This window comes from Podarcis liolepis (assembly GCF_965112155.1).
Source record: "Podarcis liolepis genome assembly, chromosome: 3".
NCBI classification, from domain to species: domain Eukaryota; kingdom Metazoa; phylum Chordata; class Lepidosauria; order Squamata; family Lacertidae; genus Podarcis; species Podarcis liolepis.
Window position 1 is genome coordinate 94,779,872 of NC_139557.1, and position 20,138 is coordinate 94,800,009.

At 42.7% G+C, this 20,138-nt stretch overlaps 2 protein-coding genes across 2 annotated transcripts in view; one reads left to right on the top strand and one right to left on the bottom strand.

Moving 5' to 3' along the window:
• Window positions 1–8,681, top strand: part of RAB3GAP2 (RAB3 GTPase activating non-catalytic protein subunit 2) — a 51,314-nt gene extending 42,633 nt beyond the window's left edge. The window contains exons 30-35 of the mRNA XM_083494108.1: window positions 920–994; window positions 2,301–2,519; window positions 3,720–3,809; window positions 3,900–4,118; window positions 5,336–5,494; window positions 7,705–8,681. Coding sequence (XP_083350234.1) covers window positions 920–994; window positions 2,301–2,519; window positions 3,720–3,809; window positions 3,900–4,118; window positions 5,336–5,494; window positions 7,705–7,848 — 906 coding nt within the window. The 3' untranslated portion in view covers window positions 7,849–8,681. The remainder of the gene's footprint in view (window positions 1–919; window positions 995–2,300; window positions 2,520–3,719; window positions 3,810–3,899; window positions 4,119–5,335; window positions 5,495–7,704) is intronic.
• A 790-nt stretch (window positions 8,682–9,471) lies between these two features.
• Window positions 9,472–20,138, bottom strand: part of IARS2 (isoleucyl-tRNA synthetase 2, mitochondrial) — a 32,635-nt gene continuing 21,968 nt past the window's right edge. The window contains exons 15-23 of the mRNA XM_083494244.1: window positions 18,597–18,705; window positions 18,409–18,511; window positions 14,952–15,077; window positions 13,406–13,537; window positions 12,325–12,431; window positions 11,714–11,859; window positions 11,171–11,361; window positions 9,925–10,066; window positions 9,472–9,794 (exon numbers count right to left, since the gene is read on the bottom strand). Coding sequence (XP_083350370.1) covers window positions 9,652–9,794; window positions 9,925–10,066; window positions 11,171–11,361; window positions 11,714–11,859; window positions 12,325–12,431; window positions 13,406–13,537; window positions 14,952–15,077; window positions 18,409–18,511; window positions 18,597–18,705 — 1,199 coding nt within the window. The 3' untranslated portion in view covers window positions 9,472–9,651. The remainder of the gene's footprint in view (window positions 9,795–9,924; window positions 10,067–11,170; window positions 11,362–11,713; window positions 11,860–12,324; window positions 12,432–13,405; window positions 13,538–14,951; window positions 15,078–18,408; window positions 18,512–18,596; window positions 18,706–20,138) is intronic.

Sequence of the window (20,138 nt, forward strand, 5' to 3'; positions counted from 1 at the left end):
GTTGTTGCTTTCGAGGCTAGGACCCAAACCAATAAGATTCAAGTTACAAGAAAGGAGTTTCTGACTACACATCAGAAAGTACTTTCTGATTGTAAGAGCTGTTTGGCAGTGGAAGGATCTCCCTTTGGAGGTTGTAGACTCTCCTTCTGTGGAGGTTTTTAAGCAGAGGTTGGGTGACCGTCTTTCATGTATGATCTAGTTGAGAACTCTGGATTGCAGGAGGTTGAACTACATGACCCTCAGGGTCCCTTCCAACTCTGATTCTATGAAATGTAAGGGGTTTTTTTTGAAACCTAGGTAACTTTGAACACTTTTGCACTTCCATATTCATGATGTTTCTGCAGAATAAGGGCTCTGCTTTTACCAGCGTTAGGCAACAGTGATACTGTGTTCTGAATATTTTTCTCCATAACAGTCTTTATCTCCTTATAATTTTAGTGCAGTCTGCTTTCAACATAGTCAGTATCTATTTGAGCGGTCTTTTAATTAAAAATTTTAGCCTAGCCAGGGACAAATCCACTGAAAGTGATTGGGATCAGATTAATATTGAGTACTTTTATTTGAATTGACCTTGATTTAAGCAGCAATGTAAACAAAAGTATTGATGAAAAATAAGGGGAATTATATTCTAAGGCACTTGTTGGTCTTTATCATTGTTTTACATAAACATCTTCAATGGGAAGAGCTCTTTTGAATATTAGTTATTACTTGAGTGGGAAATGTCATGAACATATTGATTTTTTAAAAAAGTGTTTTATTATTGCTGGTTTCTCTTTTCCTTCAGCGTCTTGTTTAGCACAAGAGTTAAGATTTTATTTTTTGCTATAACTCAGTCTCCTCTGTTCCAGAAAACCAGAATGTTTTAAAATGTGTGCAGGAAAAAGCACATTGCGCAGGCTAATGTTGTTTTCTCCAACAGGATGTGGGGATGAGTGACATGGCAATGACATCTTTTCTTGGGTCTTGCTCAGATCTTCTTCAGACACTAATGGAGGTAACACCCACCCCCAAACCTGAGACTCACGTTGTTTGTAATAGATTAATAAAGCGGCATGTTGCAACTCTGTTTCTGTGCAATAGAGAGGAATGAAAGCTTCTGTACAACAAAGAGTCCGTGGGTGGGATTCACCTAGTCCTTTAGGAGAATGTGACCCCATCCAGGTCAGGCAACCTGTTCCCAGACCTGGGAACCATTCACCCACAAACCCTCTGGGCAGGACTGATCTAATGAGTCTCGTCAGTGGAAGCTCTGTGCAAGGGCTCCCCACCCCCCAAAACTGGCTTGGGAAAGTTGAGATAAAACCAGTAAAACCAGGGGGTTCTATTTTTATATCTATCTATCTATCTAGGAACGCGGGTGGCACTGTGGGTTAAACCACAGAGCCTAGGACTTGCCGATCAGAAGGTTGGCTGTTCGAATCCCTATGACAGGATGAGCTCCCGTTGCTCGGTCCCTTCTCCTGCCAACCTAGCAGTTCAAAAGCATGTCAAAGTGCAAGTAGATAAATAGGTACCACTCTGGCAGGAAGGTAAACGGCGTTTCCGTGGGCTGCTCTGGTTCGCCAGAAGCAGCTTAGTTATGCTGGCCACATGACCCGGAAGCTGTACGCCGGTTCCCTCGGCCAGTAAAGCGAGATGAGTTCCGCAACCCCAGAGTCGGCCACGACTGGACCTAATGTTCAGGGGTCCCTTTACCTTTATCTATCTATCATCCATCTATCTATATCTATCTATCTATCTATCTATCTATCTATCTATCTATCTATCATCTATCTATATCTATCTATCTATCTATCTATCTATCTATCTATCTATCTATCTATCTATCTATTGGTTTGTTTGTTTGTTTGTTTGTGTGTGTGTGTTTAGTTTTAACTCTATCAATGTTTCATCATCATCATCATCATCATCATCATCATCATAGCAGCCCAGGGAGGGAGGAGGGGGGTCATTCCATCCAGGAAGCTGCAATGCTTGTGCAGATGGAATGACCAGATGACCGAGATGTTGAATTCCACCCCATGTTATCTTTTCATAGGAAATGTTAATGAGCAAGTCCTTAAAGACTTTGGTATCCATGTAACACAACAGATTTCAAGCCAGAAAGTACAGTAGCTTTGAGTGAATGTGTACTCATTTTGATATTATCCCTTTGCAACACTGGTTTTGCTGCGCAGATTTCTTCTTTTTGCACCTTCAGCCGCGATCCCCTCCCCACCTACTAGTGTTGAAAACATCTCATTGAGGATGAAATTACAGTGACATTTCAAGTGCCAATGCTTTCCCCTGCTTTTCTGCAGGCTGATATAGGGAGTGATGAAATGCAGCTTCCTGTGCTGGACACGGAAGACGCCTGGGTGTCAGTCGAAGGGCAGACCTCTCTTGTGGAACTAGCCCTTGAGCAGAAGCACATCCATTACCCCCTCGTGGAGCACCAGTCTGTGCTCTGTAGTATCTTGTATGCAATCATGAAGTTTTCGCTGAAGAGTGTGAAGCCCCTCTCCCTGTTTGACAGCAAGGTATGTACGTTATAAAAGAGCTGCCAGCGAGTCAAAATCAGACAAGTTGCTGAAAAATGTATATATATTTTACATACTTAGGGCAGGAGTGAGCAGTTTGGAAGACTAGAGTTCAAATCCAGATGGCAGCCGCTCATTCCCCCCTGAAAAGTTGCTTCTGATCCAGTATCTTCAGTGGCATTTAATTGGATCAAAGAGGAAAGGAAAATGCGAAACTGTCCTTTAGATTTTTGGAACCATGGCACACATGGGGTTGTATCCAGTGAAGTCATTGAGCTCATGCAAGGATGTCTGCTTTCACAACGGAACTTCTTCTCCCCCCCCCCCAAACATTTTTTTTTTTTGGGGGGGGGGAGTCTGTTCCACAAGTGGAAGTGCTTGCGCAAATGGGATGATTTCGTTTTATGCAACCCATTGGCTTCTTTCAGTCCTGTCTCCTGTATTTTGTACCAACAACCAACACTGCATTCAGGGCCACATCACATTGGAAAATTCCAAATAGAAATTAATACTCAACCTCATTTAATCCAAATAGAAATTAATACTCAACCTCATTTAATCCAAATAGAAATTAATACTCATTTGAATTGGTCAAATGAGTGGGTTTCCCCACCCCACCCCTTAACGTACACGTGTTAGGAAGCTGCAGATGGCTAAATCATTGTGCAACTTTACTATAAGTCGGAAATGTTTTCCCTCTTGATGTCAGTTCCTTGGACTTTGAATGCCATCTTTCTCTGAGAAAAGAACCAGTGTGGTGGAGCGGTAGACAAAATGGAGGGGAAAGACTTCAGCTCGACAAAGCTGCATTCCTGTAAAAAGTCACTTGGATTAATCCCCCATTGAAAGAAGTGGGATGCCCGCAAAACAAATGCCAGTGTGGTGTGGTGGTTAAGAGCGGTGGACTCGTAATCTGGGGGACCAGGTTCGCTTCCCCGCTCCTCTACATGCAGCTGCTGGGTGACCTTGGGCTAGTCACACTTCTCTGAAGTCTCTCAGCCTCGCTCACCTTGTTGTTGGGGAGGAAGGGAAAGGAGATTGTTAGTGGCTTTGAGACTCCTTCGGGCAGTGATAAAGCAGGATATCATATCCAAACTCTTCTTCTTCTTCTTCTTCTATAATTTGTTATTAACTGATTCTTTTCTTTCCAAATTCCTCCATGATTTGAAAAGAATATTATTTGGTTTTTTCTCTGTGCAGGGTAAAAATGCCTTTTTCAAAGACCTTACTTCAATCCAGTTGTTGCCCAGCGGCGATGTGGATCCAGCTCTGCTGTCTATACGTCATCAAGTTAGTTAAAACCTTGGGGGAAATTGGTGGCGGTTGTGTGTTTTGTCAAACTGAACTGCTACTGATGTGGCGGTCTTGTTTCCTTTGCAGTTCTTAACCAAACTGGTGAGTGCCGTGGCGCAAGCCCAGTCTTCATCTCAGAAAACAAAAGACAGCCCCGAAGAGTTAGTCGCCGTGTCTGTGAAAGACAGAGACTGGCCAGCCTTGGCTTTGGATTTGGCTCAGCACCTTCAGGTCGCAGAGGATATAATTAGGCGACACTATGTGTGTGAGCTGTACAACTATGGCCTTGATCACCTTGGAGAAGAGGTAAAAAAAGAAGTTAATGTGTAGCATGTGTCAGAGGGCAACTGTTCCTCGCAAGTACCGTATTTTTCTGTGTATAAGACTCGTTTCCCCCCCAAAAAAATAATGTCCAAAATTTGGGGGCGTGATACACAGATAGATCTTCCCTCATTTTCTTAAATCAGAGTCCCCCCAAATAATATGGGGGCATATTATAGATGAAAAAATACGGTACTTAGCTAGGTCTCCTGACTGATCCTCATGCTGTGGTTATGGGTTAAGCCTATGACATAATGTTATTTCCTTCCGTTGAATTGGCCTTTGGGAAGCAAGTCTTTAAAAGTGTTGTTCCTCCCTCTTAGGCAGCCTTTATCCACCCTACATCCCACCTTGGTCTAATATGCCATCAGGGGAGAAGGGTCCTTTGGACTTACCTGAAGGGTGTTTCTACACGATGACAGACTGCGCCCAGGATCACATCCGATGTGGATGCTTTTGGCTGTCCGCCTTAAGATCTCAAATTTAATGGGTAGTCTGTTTTTGAAATTCCTAGGATCTGTTGTCGTCTGCATTGCAGGTGCGTTTCATTTTTTGTTTGTGCATCCTGCATTTGCAAAAGTTGGGTGGTTGAAAGTTTCCTGAAAGGCAACTAGGTTACTGCCTTTGAGCAATAGGTGGAGCTAAACCCACCTGGGTCCAGTATGCCATCACACAGAAACACCCTTCAGGCAAGTCCAACAGAGGCTGGATAGCATGAGACTCTTAATCCCAGGGTTGTGGGTTCAAGCCCCATGTTGGGTGAAAGATTCTTGCACTGTTTGTTCAAATGACTAGCTGATACTTGTGGCCCCTTCCAACTCCACAATTCTGTAATCAAACCCTTCTAAATTGGTTTAATCCAGTGGTGTCCAAACTTTTTTCAAAGAGGGCCAGATTTGATGAAGTGAAGGGCCGTGAGGGCCGACCAAAGTTGTTAACTTTTTTTCAGGGTTGAAGTTGTTGAGGTTTTTTAAGGATTTTGCCCCAGGAAATAAACTGCCACAGGAGCAGGATTATACTGACCAGCAGGCCTGATTAGGCCCAGAAACGGACTTAGGACATGCCTGGACTTTAATCATTGCCAATCTTGTTTTGAGGTCAATCATTTCCTTTGTGCCTAGGTAGAACACTGAAGTTCTGCTCTTAATATACCAGTGCTCTTCTTTTTATATGATTGTGTTAACATGTCCTGTAATATTCAGGCTATTCTTCAAGTACACGACAAAGAAGTCCTTGCATCTCAGCTGTTGGTGCTGACCGGACAGAGGCTTGCCTACGCCTTACTGCACACCCAGACCAAGGAAGGCATGGAGCTACTGGCCAGGCTGCCTCCAACACTCTGCACATGGCTTAAAGCTATGGTAATGTCCTTTGACTAAAAGCATCTTTTTACATCAAATAGCACAAGAAGGAAGAGTGTTTAAGATTTCACCAAGTCCATAAGTTTATTAAGTGCTTCATACTATGTTGTTGGCATCTGTCTGTCTCGAGGGACAATGGAGTGCACCTAAGGGGGTGAAGTCAAACCGTGTTAGCAGCACCGAAGTGATCTAACTGGAGCACAAGCCTGGGCAGTGTGTATGGAGGTCTTTGGCTGCTCAGATGACAAGTCGCCCCTTGGCCTCAGTGATGTGGTCCAAAGGAAAGCAGAGCAATACATTTGGCAACAGCATGGCAGCAAGAGTTGCTGGAAGAAGGCATATACGGCACCATCCAACTATCTTGGGGACTCCATTCTGGATTTACTCATTAGCCTTTTCTTCTCTTGAAGATACCCTGCAAGGCAGCGGTTTATGATCAGAGTTTTCCTTCTTTTAGATGGGCTATCTTTCCCAGGTTGACAAGACCCATTTGCCCCTTAGTGCTTCATACACTTGGTATAAAAAGATATAAATGTCTAGAGAAGCATTTCACATCTGAAAGTTTCCAAAGTGAGGCTGTCTTTGCTCTAAGCAATGCCCGCTCTGAGTGGGTTAATATGCATGAATAATTTCTGACTAAGATTCGTACTTGAGGTGACTCCTGTGTCTTATATGACTGTTAATCTTTAGCCAGAGTGTGCCATGTGGCATGGAATCTGGACTCTACTGTAGATCTGGCTACAAAGACATGCCTGGCATTGTACCTCATGTAGTGGGGATCAGATGACTCCAGGAAGCTTTCGCTGTCCCTACCCCCCTCCCCTTCTTAAAAAAACCAACCACAGTAAATTTTAACTTGGAAGTTAATGCCTGCCTGGTTCAGCAGGGCTCCTTATAATTGCAGTCTAAATAACGGAATTTGCTCACAAAGCATAGTAAGTAGGACCAACCCTGGGCATAAGGTGGTTGTATCTCTCTAGGATTAGCAGCCATTTGAACAAAAAAGAATGGCCTTAGAGCAGGAGCACACTACCTTATTTGGTGTTAGTATTTCAGTATACAGATGTACTACAACAGGGCTTTTGTATGCCACTCTCTTGACTCAGCTGTGCAGGTAGGAACGAAACCACTGTAATACAGTGCCTCTGCTGCTCAGCCAGAGCAGTCAGGCCAGGTATCAAAAGCTGTTGAAAGATCAAGGAAGAATAACAGGGCTGCACTCCCTCTGTCCCTTCTTGGATATAGGTGGGCCTAACTTACTTGTGTTCATTAATTTCTATGGATCTACTCCAAGTACCTCTTACTTGAACGCTACCCAATAACCACCACTCGCCCTGGGTATGCAAAGAGTGCACTTAATCCTGTTTGTGACTAAACCAAGTACATACATTATTATTACTTTCATTAATTATAAAATTTATATAGAGTCCTTCATCCGAGGATCACAATATAAAACACACAAAAATGCTCGCCATAATAACGAAAGAAAACAATCCTGCCTCCTGGTCAAAATCTCAGAAAGAGGCGGGAAAGGGGGGTGCCCTTGTCCAGCTTCTAAGTGATGACCTCTTTGTGGCCCACCAGAACAACCAGGCAGCTCTGCTCTTCTGGTTGTAGCAGTTGAAGATCAGCCAGCTGGTGGTGCAATGCCAGATGTAACAAATCAGCCGTGAATCAAAGTTGCTGCTGAAGCCATGGCCTCCAGTAGTCTCATTGATGTTCTTAGCTAATGGTGAATTAAAGCAACAGGTTTGCCAGTGGGTAAGAGGGGCACTGGAGGCAGAGGTTCAGAGCTCTGTTCCCTATATGTATTCTCTTTCTCACAGGCAGCCACAGACCTCATCAGCACTGTCCACCACCTGACCACAAGAGGGTCATGGTTTCCCTTCTGCCACGGAGTAGTCTGTGTTACAGTGATCTTCACAAACACTGAGGTTTCCTTACGGCAGCTAAGTAGGGACTTGTAGCTGTGCCCCTTGCATCCAGACACCAGTGTTGCTTTTGTGGAGTATGCAAATAGGCAAGGACCAGGCTCATTGCTTTAGAATACAATTATGTGTTTCTGGAGAAAATAACCCACAAAATTGGAAGGTGCCTAATAAGCATTTAAGTGAAAATCCTGCATTTCCGTTGCCTGGTGCTGTAGCTTGAAAATTGCTTTTATAGGCGAATGCCTGACGACTTGTGTTTCCCCTCCCCTTTCTCTACAGGACCCACAGGATCTTCAAAATGTAGATGTGCCAATCACCACAACCGCAAAGCTAGTAGACAAAGTGATAGAACACTTACCGGAAAACCACGGGCAGTATAGTGTTGCCTTGAATCTAATTGAGGCAGTGGAAGCAATGTCATGATGGCAAGGTCACAATTTCTGCTGCTAGTTTTGAACCGTTCTTATGTACAAGTCCAGTGCATGGCTCTTGTACGTAGAGATGAAGAACCACCTAGTGGGAAATGGTTTCAAGTGACTTTTGTAAACTAACCCTTTTAAGGCTTTTAGGAGATGCTACCCATGTGAAGTTCTACCTTACTGTGGTGGGTAACACCAGCAGCCTATCATCTTTGTATATTTGTCTATATAACCTTAAATATTTATTTCAAACTTGAAGCACTTGCGCAGTAGTTCAGGTTTAAGAACAGCTTTGTCGTCCAGATTAACATATTAGAGTTTTTCATGTGCTAGAAAATCAACTGCTGCATTTTAAATGTTAAATTGAGAGGAATTTAATTAGAAGCTGAGAAAGCAGGAGCGCCTACGTGTATGTTGCTTCTGGTTTTCAGAGTAGTCTCTTGGCTGCTTTTAGCAAGGAGCTAGCTGGGTGGAGGCTTACAGCATTAAATAATTACTTCATACAATCATCATGCTTGGACAACTGGGCAAGGGGCAGCTCATTCTTAAAAAGATTGTTCCATTGGGAGGGCAGAGTGCACAAGTTAATTTCAAAATCTTGAAACGGAAGCTGCCTCTTTGATGTTCTGATAAAGTCTCAGAAATAAAATTAGGAATCTAATTTAAGCCAATCAGGTTCTGTAGAAGCATTAGTCTTTTTGTAACATTGATTGTTGTACAGTTTATTGTAAAAATATTGTAAATTGTCTAGCCCCTAGGTTCCCTGTGTTGAAATTTCAGCTTTCTGTACACAGCTGTCCAATATATGAAGTATTAAAAATAAACTAGTCATTCTTCTCTGGTGTGCATTAGTCTTATGAGGTATGAACACATATCTGGGTCTTTGAATCACAGATTTCCAGTGGATGCAATAGGAATAGTTTGGATCTCGTAGGGCAGAAGGCAGAAATCAACCTGTAAAGGAGGGAATGTAGTTGCTGTTCAATTTGCAGCAGGGTTTGTGGGCAGCAGTCTATAGATCTAAGGATATAACATGATCACTTCTTAACTATAATTGAAAAATGTGTGCAGGTTGAGATTACCCAGTTATCTTGCTGGCATGTATGTTTGTCTGCTGATAATGGTTGGTTGTGCCGAAGAATTGATGCTTTTGAATTATGGTGCTGGAGGAGACTCTTGAGAGTCCCATGGACTGCAAGAAGATCAAACGTATCCATTCTTAAGGAAATCAGCCCTGAGTGCTCACTGGAAGGACAGATCGTGAAGCTGAGGCTCCAAAACTTTGGCCACCTCATGAGAAGAGAAGACTCCCTGGAAAAGACCCTGATGCTGGGAAAGATGGAGGGCACAAGGAGAAGGGGACGACAGAGGACGAGATGGTTGGACAGTGTTCTCGAAGCTACAAACATGAGTCTGACCAAACTGCGGGAGGCAGTGGAAGACAGGAGTGCCTGGCGTGCTCTGGTCCATGGGGTCACGAAGAGTCGGACATGACTAAACGACTAAACAACAACAACAATGGTGGATCGACAGCAGGTTAGCATGAAATCCTTGACCAGCAAGAAAGGGGGACCCACTTGTTACTAAGAAATCTTATACCCTTAAGAACACCAAAGACCATCTGGCATCTCTCACAAGCAGTTTATTAATGTACAAGCTTACGTATATACACCAAACCAGTTTTCAAATAAACATTCCAACATCTCTCCCCCTCAGTAGTAGTGTGTGTTTCTTCATTACACACATTTCTTAGAAATAAGTCAGCAAAATATCAGGTTGCTTTTGAGAGAGCATGGAGACGTGGTTGCTATTTCCCACCAAGTGTTTCCCTGCATCGTGCACAGAGCGTGTCTGCTGAATCCGCAGTGTATTTTCGACAGCGCAGGCATTTTGATTTGGCAGCCGGTAGAACTATGACTTTATAGGCAGATTCTTCCCGGATATCACCACCTATTGAAAGAAACAGACTCAACGTTTAGGTAGACCTCTCTGTCTCTTGCTCACCCACCCCAAGAAACAAGGGAAGGTACAACTAGTCCAAACAGATGCCAAGCTGGAAGTTCTTTCCTTCTGCACTTACCTTCTAAGTTGATCAGAAATGTCCCTTTAATCATATCATCTGTGCTTATGTCTCTCGGAACTTCACTAAGCAGCGTCGTTTGTGATGCCATCATTATTTCGTTTAGCTGGGATGTACTGGAACACTCCTCATGTTGCAGCACCTGGATGTGAATGATTGCATTTAGAGAAGGCTGTGGCTGAAGTTAAGCAGGTCCAGCCATAAAGCCTGCCTGCCCTACTGATCCCTTTGAAACATTGGTTCTCAAACTGTGTGGCAGGAGAAGATGTCAAGTGTGGCAAAAAGATTCAAGGATAATCAAAGAAACATTTAAATATTTCAGTGCAGTACAGCATCAAAATATCTTTTTTTAATTTGCAGAATGTGGATAGATATCTTTACAAAAAGACAGCAAAAGCATCAAGCAATACTGTGGGCAAACCTAGTTGTGATCCAGAATTGAACAGAGTGCTGGAGAATAGCACTATTTTCCCCTGCCCCAGCTGTTTATTTTAATCTTTTTACATACCAATTCAGCTACTCTGAATTTCAGAAGTGTGTACAAATTTATACAATGAGTATATTAGAACCATTATTCAGAGTAAAGCTAATTTAAGATGCCTGTGTAAAAAAACCAAAAATGGACGTTTCAGCCAGGAGTGGAAAAGACTGCAACAGGCAAGCCTCTTTAGGAAAATCATTCAAAAGGCTTCTTCCTTTGTGGCTGAAGGATTTATGTCTGATAGACAAGGCAACAAGAGTACAGTCAGCAGAAAAGCTTCAAGACATGGTTAGGCTGGCATAGGAAGAAGCGCTGCTCTGGTATTTTGGTCCCAAGCTGCATAGGGCTTTAAAGGTAAACACTAGGGCTGTGTGATATATCATCCAAAACCAGTTTGAAGTCCATATCATGATACCGGTTTCAAAATTTTTGACCTAGCAATATATTGTGCGCGCTATGCAAAAATCACAATGTGGGGAAAACCATGAAGCCAGCCAATGCCTCTAAACGGCTCCATCCTTGTTTCAGACATTGTGCTATATCACTAAATTGCGATGATTAGCTGGTGATATATCACAAAGTTGAAAACACAGTGCTAGTAAAGACCAGCACCTTGCTTAAGGCCCTGAAGTGAACATCTGGTCAATGAAATTCTTTTAAAATTACTGCAAAAATGAGTGAACTTTGTTGCACTTGTTGGAATTCTGGAAACCAAACACTGTACTAATTGAAGTTTGAACAAATGGTATTGATTTTCCCGCTTACCTCCATTAATTCAAAGAGCAGTCCAGGCTCAATCACAAGTACCACCTGATATTCCAAAGCATTTTTGCCAGGGATCGAACCCAGGAAAGCATCCCTCATTGCACATGCTCCCTCCACTGCTTCTTCAAGGCCGGGTTTCTTCCATACGGGACTTGTGTTCATCCACCCAGAACGAAACACGCTATCTGACTCTTTGAAAGAAAGAAAAAGGTTAATACCCAAAGCAGCTGTTCATATAGTCAACCCTGGAACACCCCTGCGAAGCTAAGGCTGTCAGTTAAAATTTCACTTATTGGGGCACTCTTAATATTTTAGCTTTAGATCATCAATATTACAAGATTTTAAAGACTCCCATCTTTTCCTAAAATGATTAGTTTAACTCTCTTGGGGGCCTGCAGGCAGTTCCACCATTCCAGCCAATGCACAGACAGTTCTTCAAATGTTTAGATAAAGGAATTCCCAGGGATTCTCAAACACACTGCTAAGGCTATAACATACAAGAGCCCTGCGTGAAGAAGCACCTGACAGCTCCAGCTACCTTACCTTTCTGATACGGAAGGTACTGGAATACCTCTTCAGCCAAATGAGGAAGGATTGGTGCAAAAGAACGAACCACCGTGTCGAAAATTGCAGCTAAGGCTGTTTGGCATGAGCGGCGCTTGGGATCTTTTTCTTCTTCACAATAAAGTCTGAAATGGGGGGGATTGAACTTTTAGATATTGGTAGGAATTAAAAGCTGGAATGATGCCATTTTAAACTGGGAATGTCCAAGTATTTTCCTTTCTATATTTCAAACAACTAATATATTTTGCATTTGGCAAATTAATACGTGTGTGTGTGTGTGTATCAACACACAAATAGCACTGAACCCAGTGGTTTTGGTACCGATGGCTAGAATTTTTTCACACTGTTTTATTTAGGGGGGAGTGAAGCACACACAAAATCAAAAATTAAATAAATTTCAGGTTTAAGATTCCACTTGCACATATGATGGAAGCTTTTGCAAGCTAGTAACAACAAAGGCCTGGTTCATGTATTGCTTGTGCATCTCTGCGTGTGCATTGAGGTTTCCTAAAGACAAGCTTTCTTAAGAGGGAACCAAGGTATAGTGAATAGGGAGACTCGCATTAGTAAGGGTACACTATTATACATACCTGTCCTTGATTATGCTAAAGTAAAAACTAGACAGCTCTCTAGTATGGAAGGCTTGCAGTAATCGTATGACTTTGCCATAGTCATATTCCTTATACGCTGTTGTAACCTGAAAAAATAAAATACAAAAACAGACAGCTAAAGTAAGAAGCAAGTACTGAAGATTCAGAAACCACAGGAAGAGAAAGAGCCTTTCTCCATTCACACCTCCATGCCCAGTATTTACATAAGAGAGCCTGTTGGATCCGGCCAATGGCCCATCTGCTCCAGCATTTTGTTCTCACAGTGGCCAATCAGATGCCTCCAGGATTTAAAGACAGGAGTACTACTGGAGGGGGGGGGGAATGCCCCAAAAGTCCTGATTTGCTTATATGTACATAAGTTTTTAGCATTGCGGCTCTAGCCCTCTGGAATCGGGTACCTGCTGAAATTAGGCAGGCACTTAGAATCATGACATGTAGGTGCCCACTGAACAGGTTTTTGCTAAAGGTTTTCTGGGAGTCATTTATGAAACCCTGGTTATGCATCTGTAGAGGTAGCTTTATTGTTTATTCAGAGTTTGTAGGAATGGTTTTAATGGTTTTTCGAATTTGCATTTTATCTTAAATTTGCCCCATTGTACATTGCTTGGATTTGTGAAGCGGTTAACAAATGTGCTAAATAAAAAATAAATAATGCCTTGGCTGAATTATGACCACTAGGGGCTCCCCAATTCACATTTAAAATTCTCTATGCTTTGAGTACAAAATGCTATTTAATAATAATAAAAAAATTATTATTTGCACTCTGCGCATCTGGCTAGATTTCCCCAGCCACTCTGGGTGGATTCCAGCGAAATATAAAAACATAATAAAATGTCAATCATTAAAAACATCTGCAAGCCTGTTGTAATCATAAGGAGGGTCTCTCTTATGCTCCAGATTGGCATTCATGACAAAACACTGTCTAACTACTAGGACCTTAGCTTAAATATGATTCAATCCAACCTGTCTTCTAAGTAATTCACACAGCTGACTGCTCAAAGGCTCACATCCTTCTGCTGTAAGCACTTATAACTCCTAGTCCCCCTCCTTCCCTGCTTACCTTGTTTGCATAGCCCTGCAGCAGGTGGAGCATATACTGGTCTATTACATACATCTCTGATGTGGGGACTGTGTCCGTCTCCGGAGTGAAGCCGGCCAGGTTGCCGAGCAAGAAACGGAGCGTGTTCCGAAGCTATCAACAAACCAGTCAGCAACATGCATTAATCAGGATAACTCCACAAAATCCAGAATGATACAGCAGTAATAATTTAAAACAGGTTTTGCTACCAATAGTGCCATTAACATTTCAGAGGCTTTTCTAATTCCTTGAGAATGCTGGAGACTCCTATCTGGTCACTTTTCCAATACAAGCTTTGTTTCACAATTTGGGGTGGAAAGGAAGGAGACTGTTTATAGCTGCCTGGAAATCACCTCAAGGTGATCCTCCCTGATCCTAAAGGAGTTTGAAATCATGTCAAGAAGTCACATGATCTCCAAATGCTTTCAGCTCTTCCCTTCCTCTCCTTTCCAGAGCTCTATGTGGCTTGCAATATACAATGGAGGAATACCAGATCAGAGGACTGCCCAATTGTTATCAGTGCCAAGGCCCTAGGGCTGGAAAGGAAAGTTATGGCAAACACAAGGTAGCTGGACTTTACTGCCTAGGCACACGCGTCACATGATGCAACATCAGTTTTCCAAAATTCCAGCTGAATGGCCTGTCAAGTGGGAAGAGTAGGAGACATTGGGCTTTGACAACAGCCTTGAGCTGGCTGCAACACTGTCAGTTTGCATCCCTTAGTGCAGAAAGTATTGCTCTGATGTGTAGAGATCTTTCATATTCTAATTAATTCAAAAGGAAGCTTCTCTATGTGAAAGAAACAAGCAGAAGGTTCATGATGTTTGGGTTATTCCTTCAGAGAAGCTGAGTACAGCTGGCTTAAACTGGTTCTGTTATCTCTTCTGTCAAGGTCATGCTGACTAAAAAAAGGCCAGAAGGAGCCTGGGTTTCACTTTGTCTTTCTCTCTCTCTTCCTTCTGGTGTGGTGTTCTGCACATAGTATACTTAGCACTAAAGTTTAGTCTTATTGTAAGTTATTGTAAGTTTAAGTTAAGTCTGCTGCAGCTGGATTTCTTATGGACAGTGCCAATCCTGAATGTATTAGATTTGTGACCATTATGCTCATTTGCCTTCAGTAGCTCTGCTGGATGAAATACAATTGCCTCTGGTCTATTTTTTGGGAATCCTGCAATGTGTTTTAAGTTTTTACTCCGCTAACTATACATTGGAGTTCTGCTCAGGATCAGTATAGAGGAGAATTCCATGACAAACACATCTAGTTCTACCATAAGAATAGGAAGCAAACAAACAGCTGAATGCAATCACACTGCAAGTGATTTTGTTGCCCTTTCCTATCAAGTTATCTGAGGCTGGGCTGCAGCAAGTGGTAGCTGAAACAGAAACTAAAGAGAAGATCTCAAACATTATTTCCTGGTTATGCATTCTACAAAACAAACTGACAGTTTTAAATCTGAAATGGCTCCTACTGAAGAGGAGACACTCTATTTTTCTTCTTACTGTTGTTATTATTCTCTTGGCTTCCTACCTTGTTGATGTCATCTCGTGCAGAGTTAAGCACAGCTGGCCCAATAAGAACTTCCGCAAAGACATTCGACTCTGCCACCCACCAGCGTAGAATATCGGCGCCATATGGAGGGTCTGTACTGTGGTCCTGTGAGTGTAAAGATTGGGTGGGTAGGGGGAGAGATTAAAAGAGAGAGACTAGCTCTGCAAACCTGCTGAATTTACACAGTGGGTGAGAGCCAACAGCTCCATTCTGCTACTGGAAGCCAGCACAACAACTCCTGCTAGTGCAACAGGACTTTCCTCTCTTCTCCTCCTCTCCCAAATCCGCTCAGGCCAGGTGAACCCCCAGAACCGGGGTGGGGTGGGGTGGGGAGGAGGACTGTTCTATCAGGCAAGCAGAAATGGAACAAACTCTTTAGCGTTACGTTGGAAGTCTACCTAGCATGTTTCATTGACAACACACATTTTCCTGGAGCACAAAAAGCACCAACTGCTTACAGATTTCTGGCAGCACAGAAATGAAATCTTGACATGCAGCCACCCCACAATTCAACTGGACCAGAGATTCTCAAATGAAAATTAGCAGCATAGTTGCTGTTCCTTATTGCTCTGCAGAGCACAACACACACACACACACACACACACACACACACACACACACACACACACCTATGTCATGCTTGCTAGTGCAAAGCTAGGGGGGGGGAGGGAGAGAAAAGTCAAACCACACTTGCTGTCAACTTGGAGCCATCAAGGATTGTGGCAGGACAATCTACATCAAAGGATCAGCATTACTTTTTACTTGAAAAGCTTTCAAGTCACAGACATGGGGGGGTGCAGGGAAGTTCCTTGCTGCTGTAAAAACTACTACACAGCAACTACTGATGTTCTTGCCTAGAGAGAAAGGGGAAGTACCATAGTTTAGGGGTAGTAGGCTCCAGGTTCAATCATGGAGAAGGACTCCTGGTCTGAAAACCTGGAGAGTTGCCATTGAGCTAGGTGGGCCACTGGTCTGACTCAGTGTAAGGCAGGAGATGGTCTGTTCCCCATTTCTTCCCCTGGCACAGAAATGCAGTAGAATGCTGTGGACGGATATGCCCCTCCTCTGCCAGCCTCAAGCATGCTAACAATTCCCCTCACCCCAGCCATTAAATTTTTTAAGCCTGGTTTAGCAAAAGCTGCAGCCAATTTCTCTCCTCCTGTTTAGAATTGTGCTTGTTTACTTTGGGAGGTCTGCTCCCAAAGATGAATCCCCCTTACTGAACAAGGAATGGGGCAGCCCTAGCAGAATAAGCAACTCAGTTACAAGTATGTAGTGAAACAATTTATACAACTCTCGTCTCTCTTTCTCTCCCCTCCCCAACTGCTCACCTCCCCTCCTTTTTCTATTTTCCTCTAACTCATTACTGTCATCGGCCATCTGAACTGCACTATAATAAGTAGCAAAAAAGAAAAACTAAGCATGGTCAAGAGGAAGAGTACTGGAGTAACAACTGTAGCATGCACTGAACTTCAGGAAAATACATCCACAAACCAACCTGCACGCTAAATATTTCCTTCATACACATTAAAATCAGAACAAATATCAGGATTATCTTCAAATCCTGATATCAGAACTTCTAAATTTCAAATGATATGGTGGCACAGAACAACTCAGCCAACATGTGAAGCATACATTAGAACAGACCTGTTTGATAAAGGTCAAAGAACCAGACCCAAAATGTTCCCATATAAGACAAGAGGGTTGCTTGGGTAGAGGGTCTAGCGACTGATTCCCATTTAAAGATGTTTATGTCCTGGTCTCCATTGACACATGGTATGGCATCAAGTAGCTGAACCCTTATTAATTCACTGGGGATTGCTCCACATTCCCAGATCCAAGAGCTCTGGCAAAGTAGAAATTCGGGGTCTATCAAATCTAGCCAGAGCAGCCAAAGGACCAGCTAGGAGCTGGGCAGTGAACATCAATACACAAGCTAAACAGTCGATCAAAATGTTAATAAGTCAAGCACAAGTTGAGCTTCAAGCCACCAGGCATGAAAACCATCCCCCCCCCCCCGGCAGAACAGGCACTGATAAGCAAGGTAAAGCAGCAATAAAACTGGTCTGTTTTTATGATGATTGATATATGCAAGCGAGGCTGCCAAGGGCTGTATTTCAACGACTGTTTAAGGATACACAAGGAAGCTCAGCTTCAGAAAGACACTTTAGGAAGCTTTTCCATCAGCAGCAATAAAAACCTGCTCTTTTCAACAACTGGAGCGAAGTGTTACCTTCGTGCCATATTTCCCCTTCCCTCTAAAGCCATCAGAAGCAGACTGAGGTTTTAATGGAGTTTCAAGTATAACCGGACTAGGCACAGAACAACTTCCGAGTACTCTTCTACAGAACCTGCTGAACAGGAAATTCTAGAATAAAAGCAACATGCATGATCTTGAAAATACCTAAGCCGAAGAGACTGCTGGATGCACCCAGTGCACCAAATTTCTATACAAAAGACAAGAGCGTTGCTTGGGTACTCAAAAGTATCTTGCTGACACAGTTGAAACGTAACAAAACCATGTCCTTGAGACCGCTTTACGTTAATGTGGCACAAGTAATTCACGTGGAAGGTGAGCTTAGAATACAACATTTGAGGGACATACAGACCTGTTGTGAATATGGCAATTGAACCATGGTTTATTGTGACATGAGCAAACCTAGGACTCGTGCTCCTCCACACCTCCCCTCCTCTAGTGAAATATGAGGTTGGAGGCTCTCGCTTCAGATTTCAATTAAATCAGTTTAATGCTGCATCCAAATCCTATACTAGTTAATTCTAACTATAGTTAGTTGGGGGAGAAAACCAGCTTTGTAATTCACGTTTCAAGCAACCACAGTTAACCTAGGTGCAATTTTATCACTTTGAACATAACTCTTAAACTGTGGTTAATCTGAAGTGGAAGTGACAGCTTCCAACTTCCTCTTTGCAGTCACAAGAGAGGAGGGGAGGTGGGAGCACCTAAGACTTGTTCTCATAATGATAAGTCAGTGTTTATTATGCCTATGAGCTCTTTCACCAATGCATCTGCCTTTACCTCCCTTCCAGCCTGATCCTGGTTAACCTACCCACTCAGCCTGCATGCTATGCTCTCAGCTAAACCTTTCAACTCCAGAACATAGAAAGCTGCCTATTGATTCCTGCAGCCCAGTGGCTCTCCAAAGTCTCAAGCAGTGGACTTGCCCATCATTTGCTACTTTATCCTTCCGCACAATGGGTACTCTGCTGCTGTGGTACCTAAGAACATGTCTTACTCGCCACCTTCTTAGTAATTCTTCTCTCACTGCTGAGCTGGGGATGGATTTAATGCAAAGCAAATTATTTCAGGCAGTAAATAATCGGACCTAGCTGAACTATTGGGTACTTACCATTGCTACTTTGAGAAACTAATAGACTGATTTTTGTGATTTGGGAACGTAACGATGCAATTACTCACGTTGCCGCCATTGATGACTACATCTGGATCGACAACGTTGCCAATAGATTTAGACATCTTTTCTCCTTTTTCACCAAGAGTGAATCCATGAACCATAACCGCCCTAGAAGAAAGACCCTGACGCTGTCATTTCCATCCAGAGGTTCAACAGATAGTTACGATGTACTACTTTCCAAGCATCAACTTACTTAAACGGTGCCTTTTTTCGTGTTGCCACGCTGGTCAAGAGAGAAGACTGAAACCAGCCTCCCAGCTGGTCTTTCCCTTCCAAGTATAGATCAGCCCTTTCACCTGCATCTGAATAAAGTCAAGAAAAAAGTGGCATTTTAAAGCAGGAATTTAGCTGCTGTGGAGCTTTTGCTTTAATACCGTGTTATACTAATGTAACCCGTAAGACAGCTTTACAGCAAAGTTTACACAAAGCCCTTTAAAACACACACACACAACACCATCACACAATCTGAACATGCCTCATAAATAAAATACTAAATCTAACCATTTTTAAAGACACTTAAAAGACTTCAGAGTGCAGGTACTGTTAAGCTTCTTACTCCCAAATAAAAGGGTGAATCCAGTTGTTTGATTCAATAAAAGACACACCTCCTGTGACCTGAATAGGAGTGGGAAAGGTAGAATTTTGGCCAGTGCATCTTTTCACATCCCTGAAGTCTTATGCAAGAAGACACCTCATTCACTTGCATTTCCTCCCCTAGCATAAGGCCTCTGTCCCATATTAAACCTATGAAAATGAGGGAGCAGATTTTTGTAAAAAATATAATTTGCCTTGCAATGGGAACTTTGAACATTTCATTTTTTCCCCTCCACAGCAGTATTCAGTTACTCCTTTCAGAGATTCCTTTGTCACACCATTTTTACAGCCTTCTGCTGTTTGTTTAAGGAATTTTGATATTTAAATTCTGCTGTAACAAGCACAACGTGACAAAGGTCACAGAGAAGTGATTTACTATGTAACACACCTATACACTAAAGTCATGCCTTAAGTGTGGCAGCAACTGTACTTTGGAACTCCCTGCCTATTGACATTAGGTAGGCACCTGCCAGAAGCTTTTCTTCTTTCAGCGGGCCTTGTGACACACTCCTTCAGTGAAGATGGGAGCAAAGTCTGGAGTGATTTGACCTTGGTTACTCCCCTCCTCAAACAACAAAGAATTCAATACATCATATAAACCTAAAACTGGAACTCTTGATATCGGGGGTTCCTGTGACAACTCATTCCCTGAAGTAGGTATCAATTAAAGCTGAGGCATGATGGAAACGAAAACTGTATTTTTCTTGACTAAACCTGAAAGGAGGATAAAGCTTGGCAGTTCACTATTAAAGACACAATACAGTGGTACCTCGGGTTAAGAACTTAATTTGTTCTGGAGGTCTGTTCTTAACCTGAAGCACCACTTTAGCTAATGGGGCCTCCTGCTACTGCCGCGCTGCCGGAGCACGATTTCTGGTCTCATCCTGAAGCAAAGTTCTTAACCCGAGGTACTATATCTGGGTTAGCGGAGTCTGTAACCTGAAGCATATGTAACCTCAAGTGTATGTAACCCGAGGTACCACTGTACTTATTTTCTGTCAGAAACACTGTTTCACATTTGAAGAAGAACTTTACTTATAATTCTCCGCAACAGAAGAGTTTCTATTAAAACTATCTCCTTCTAGAATGGCTATCCACTTTTCCTTTTCACATAAAAGCACCTCTAGCCCCTTCCTAAATC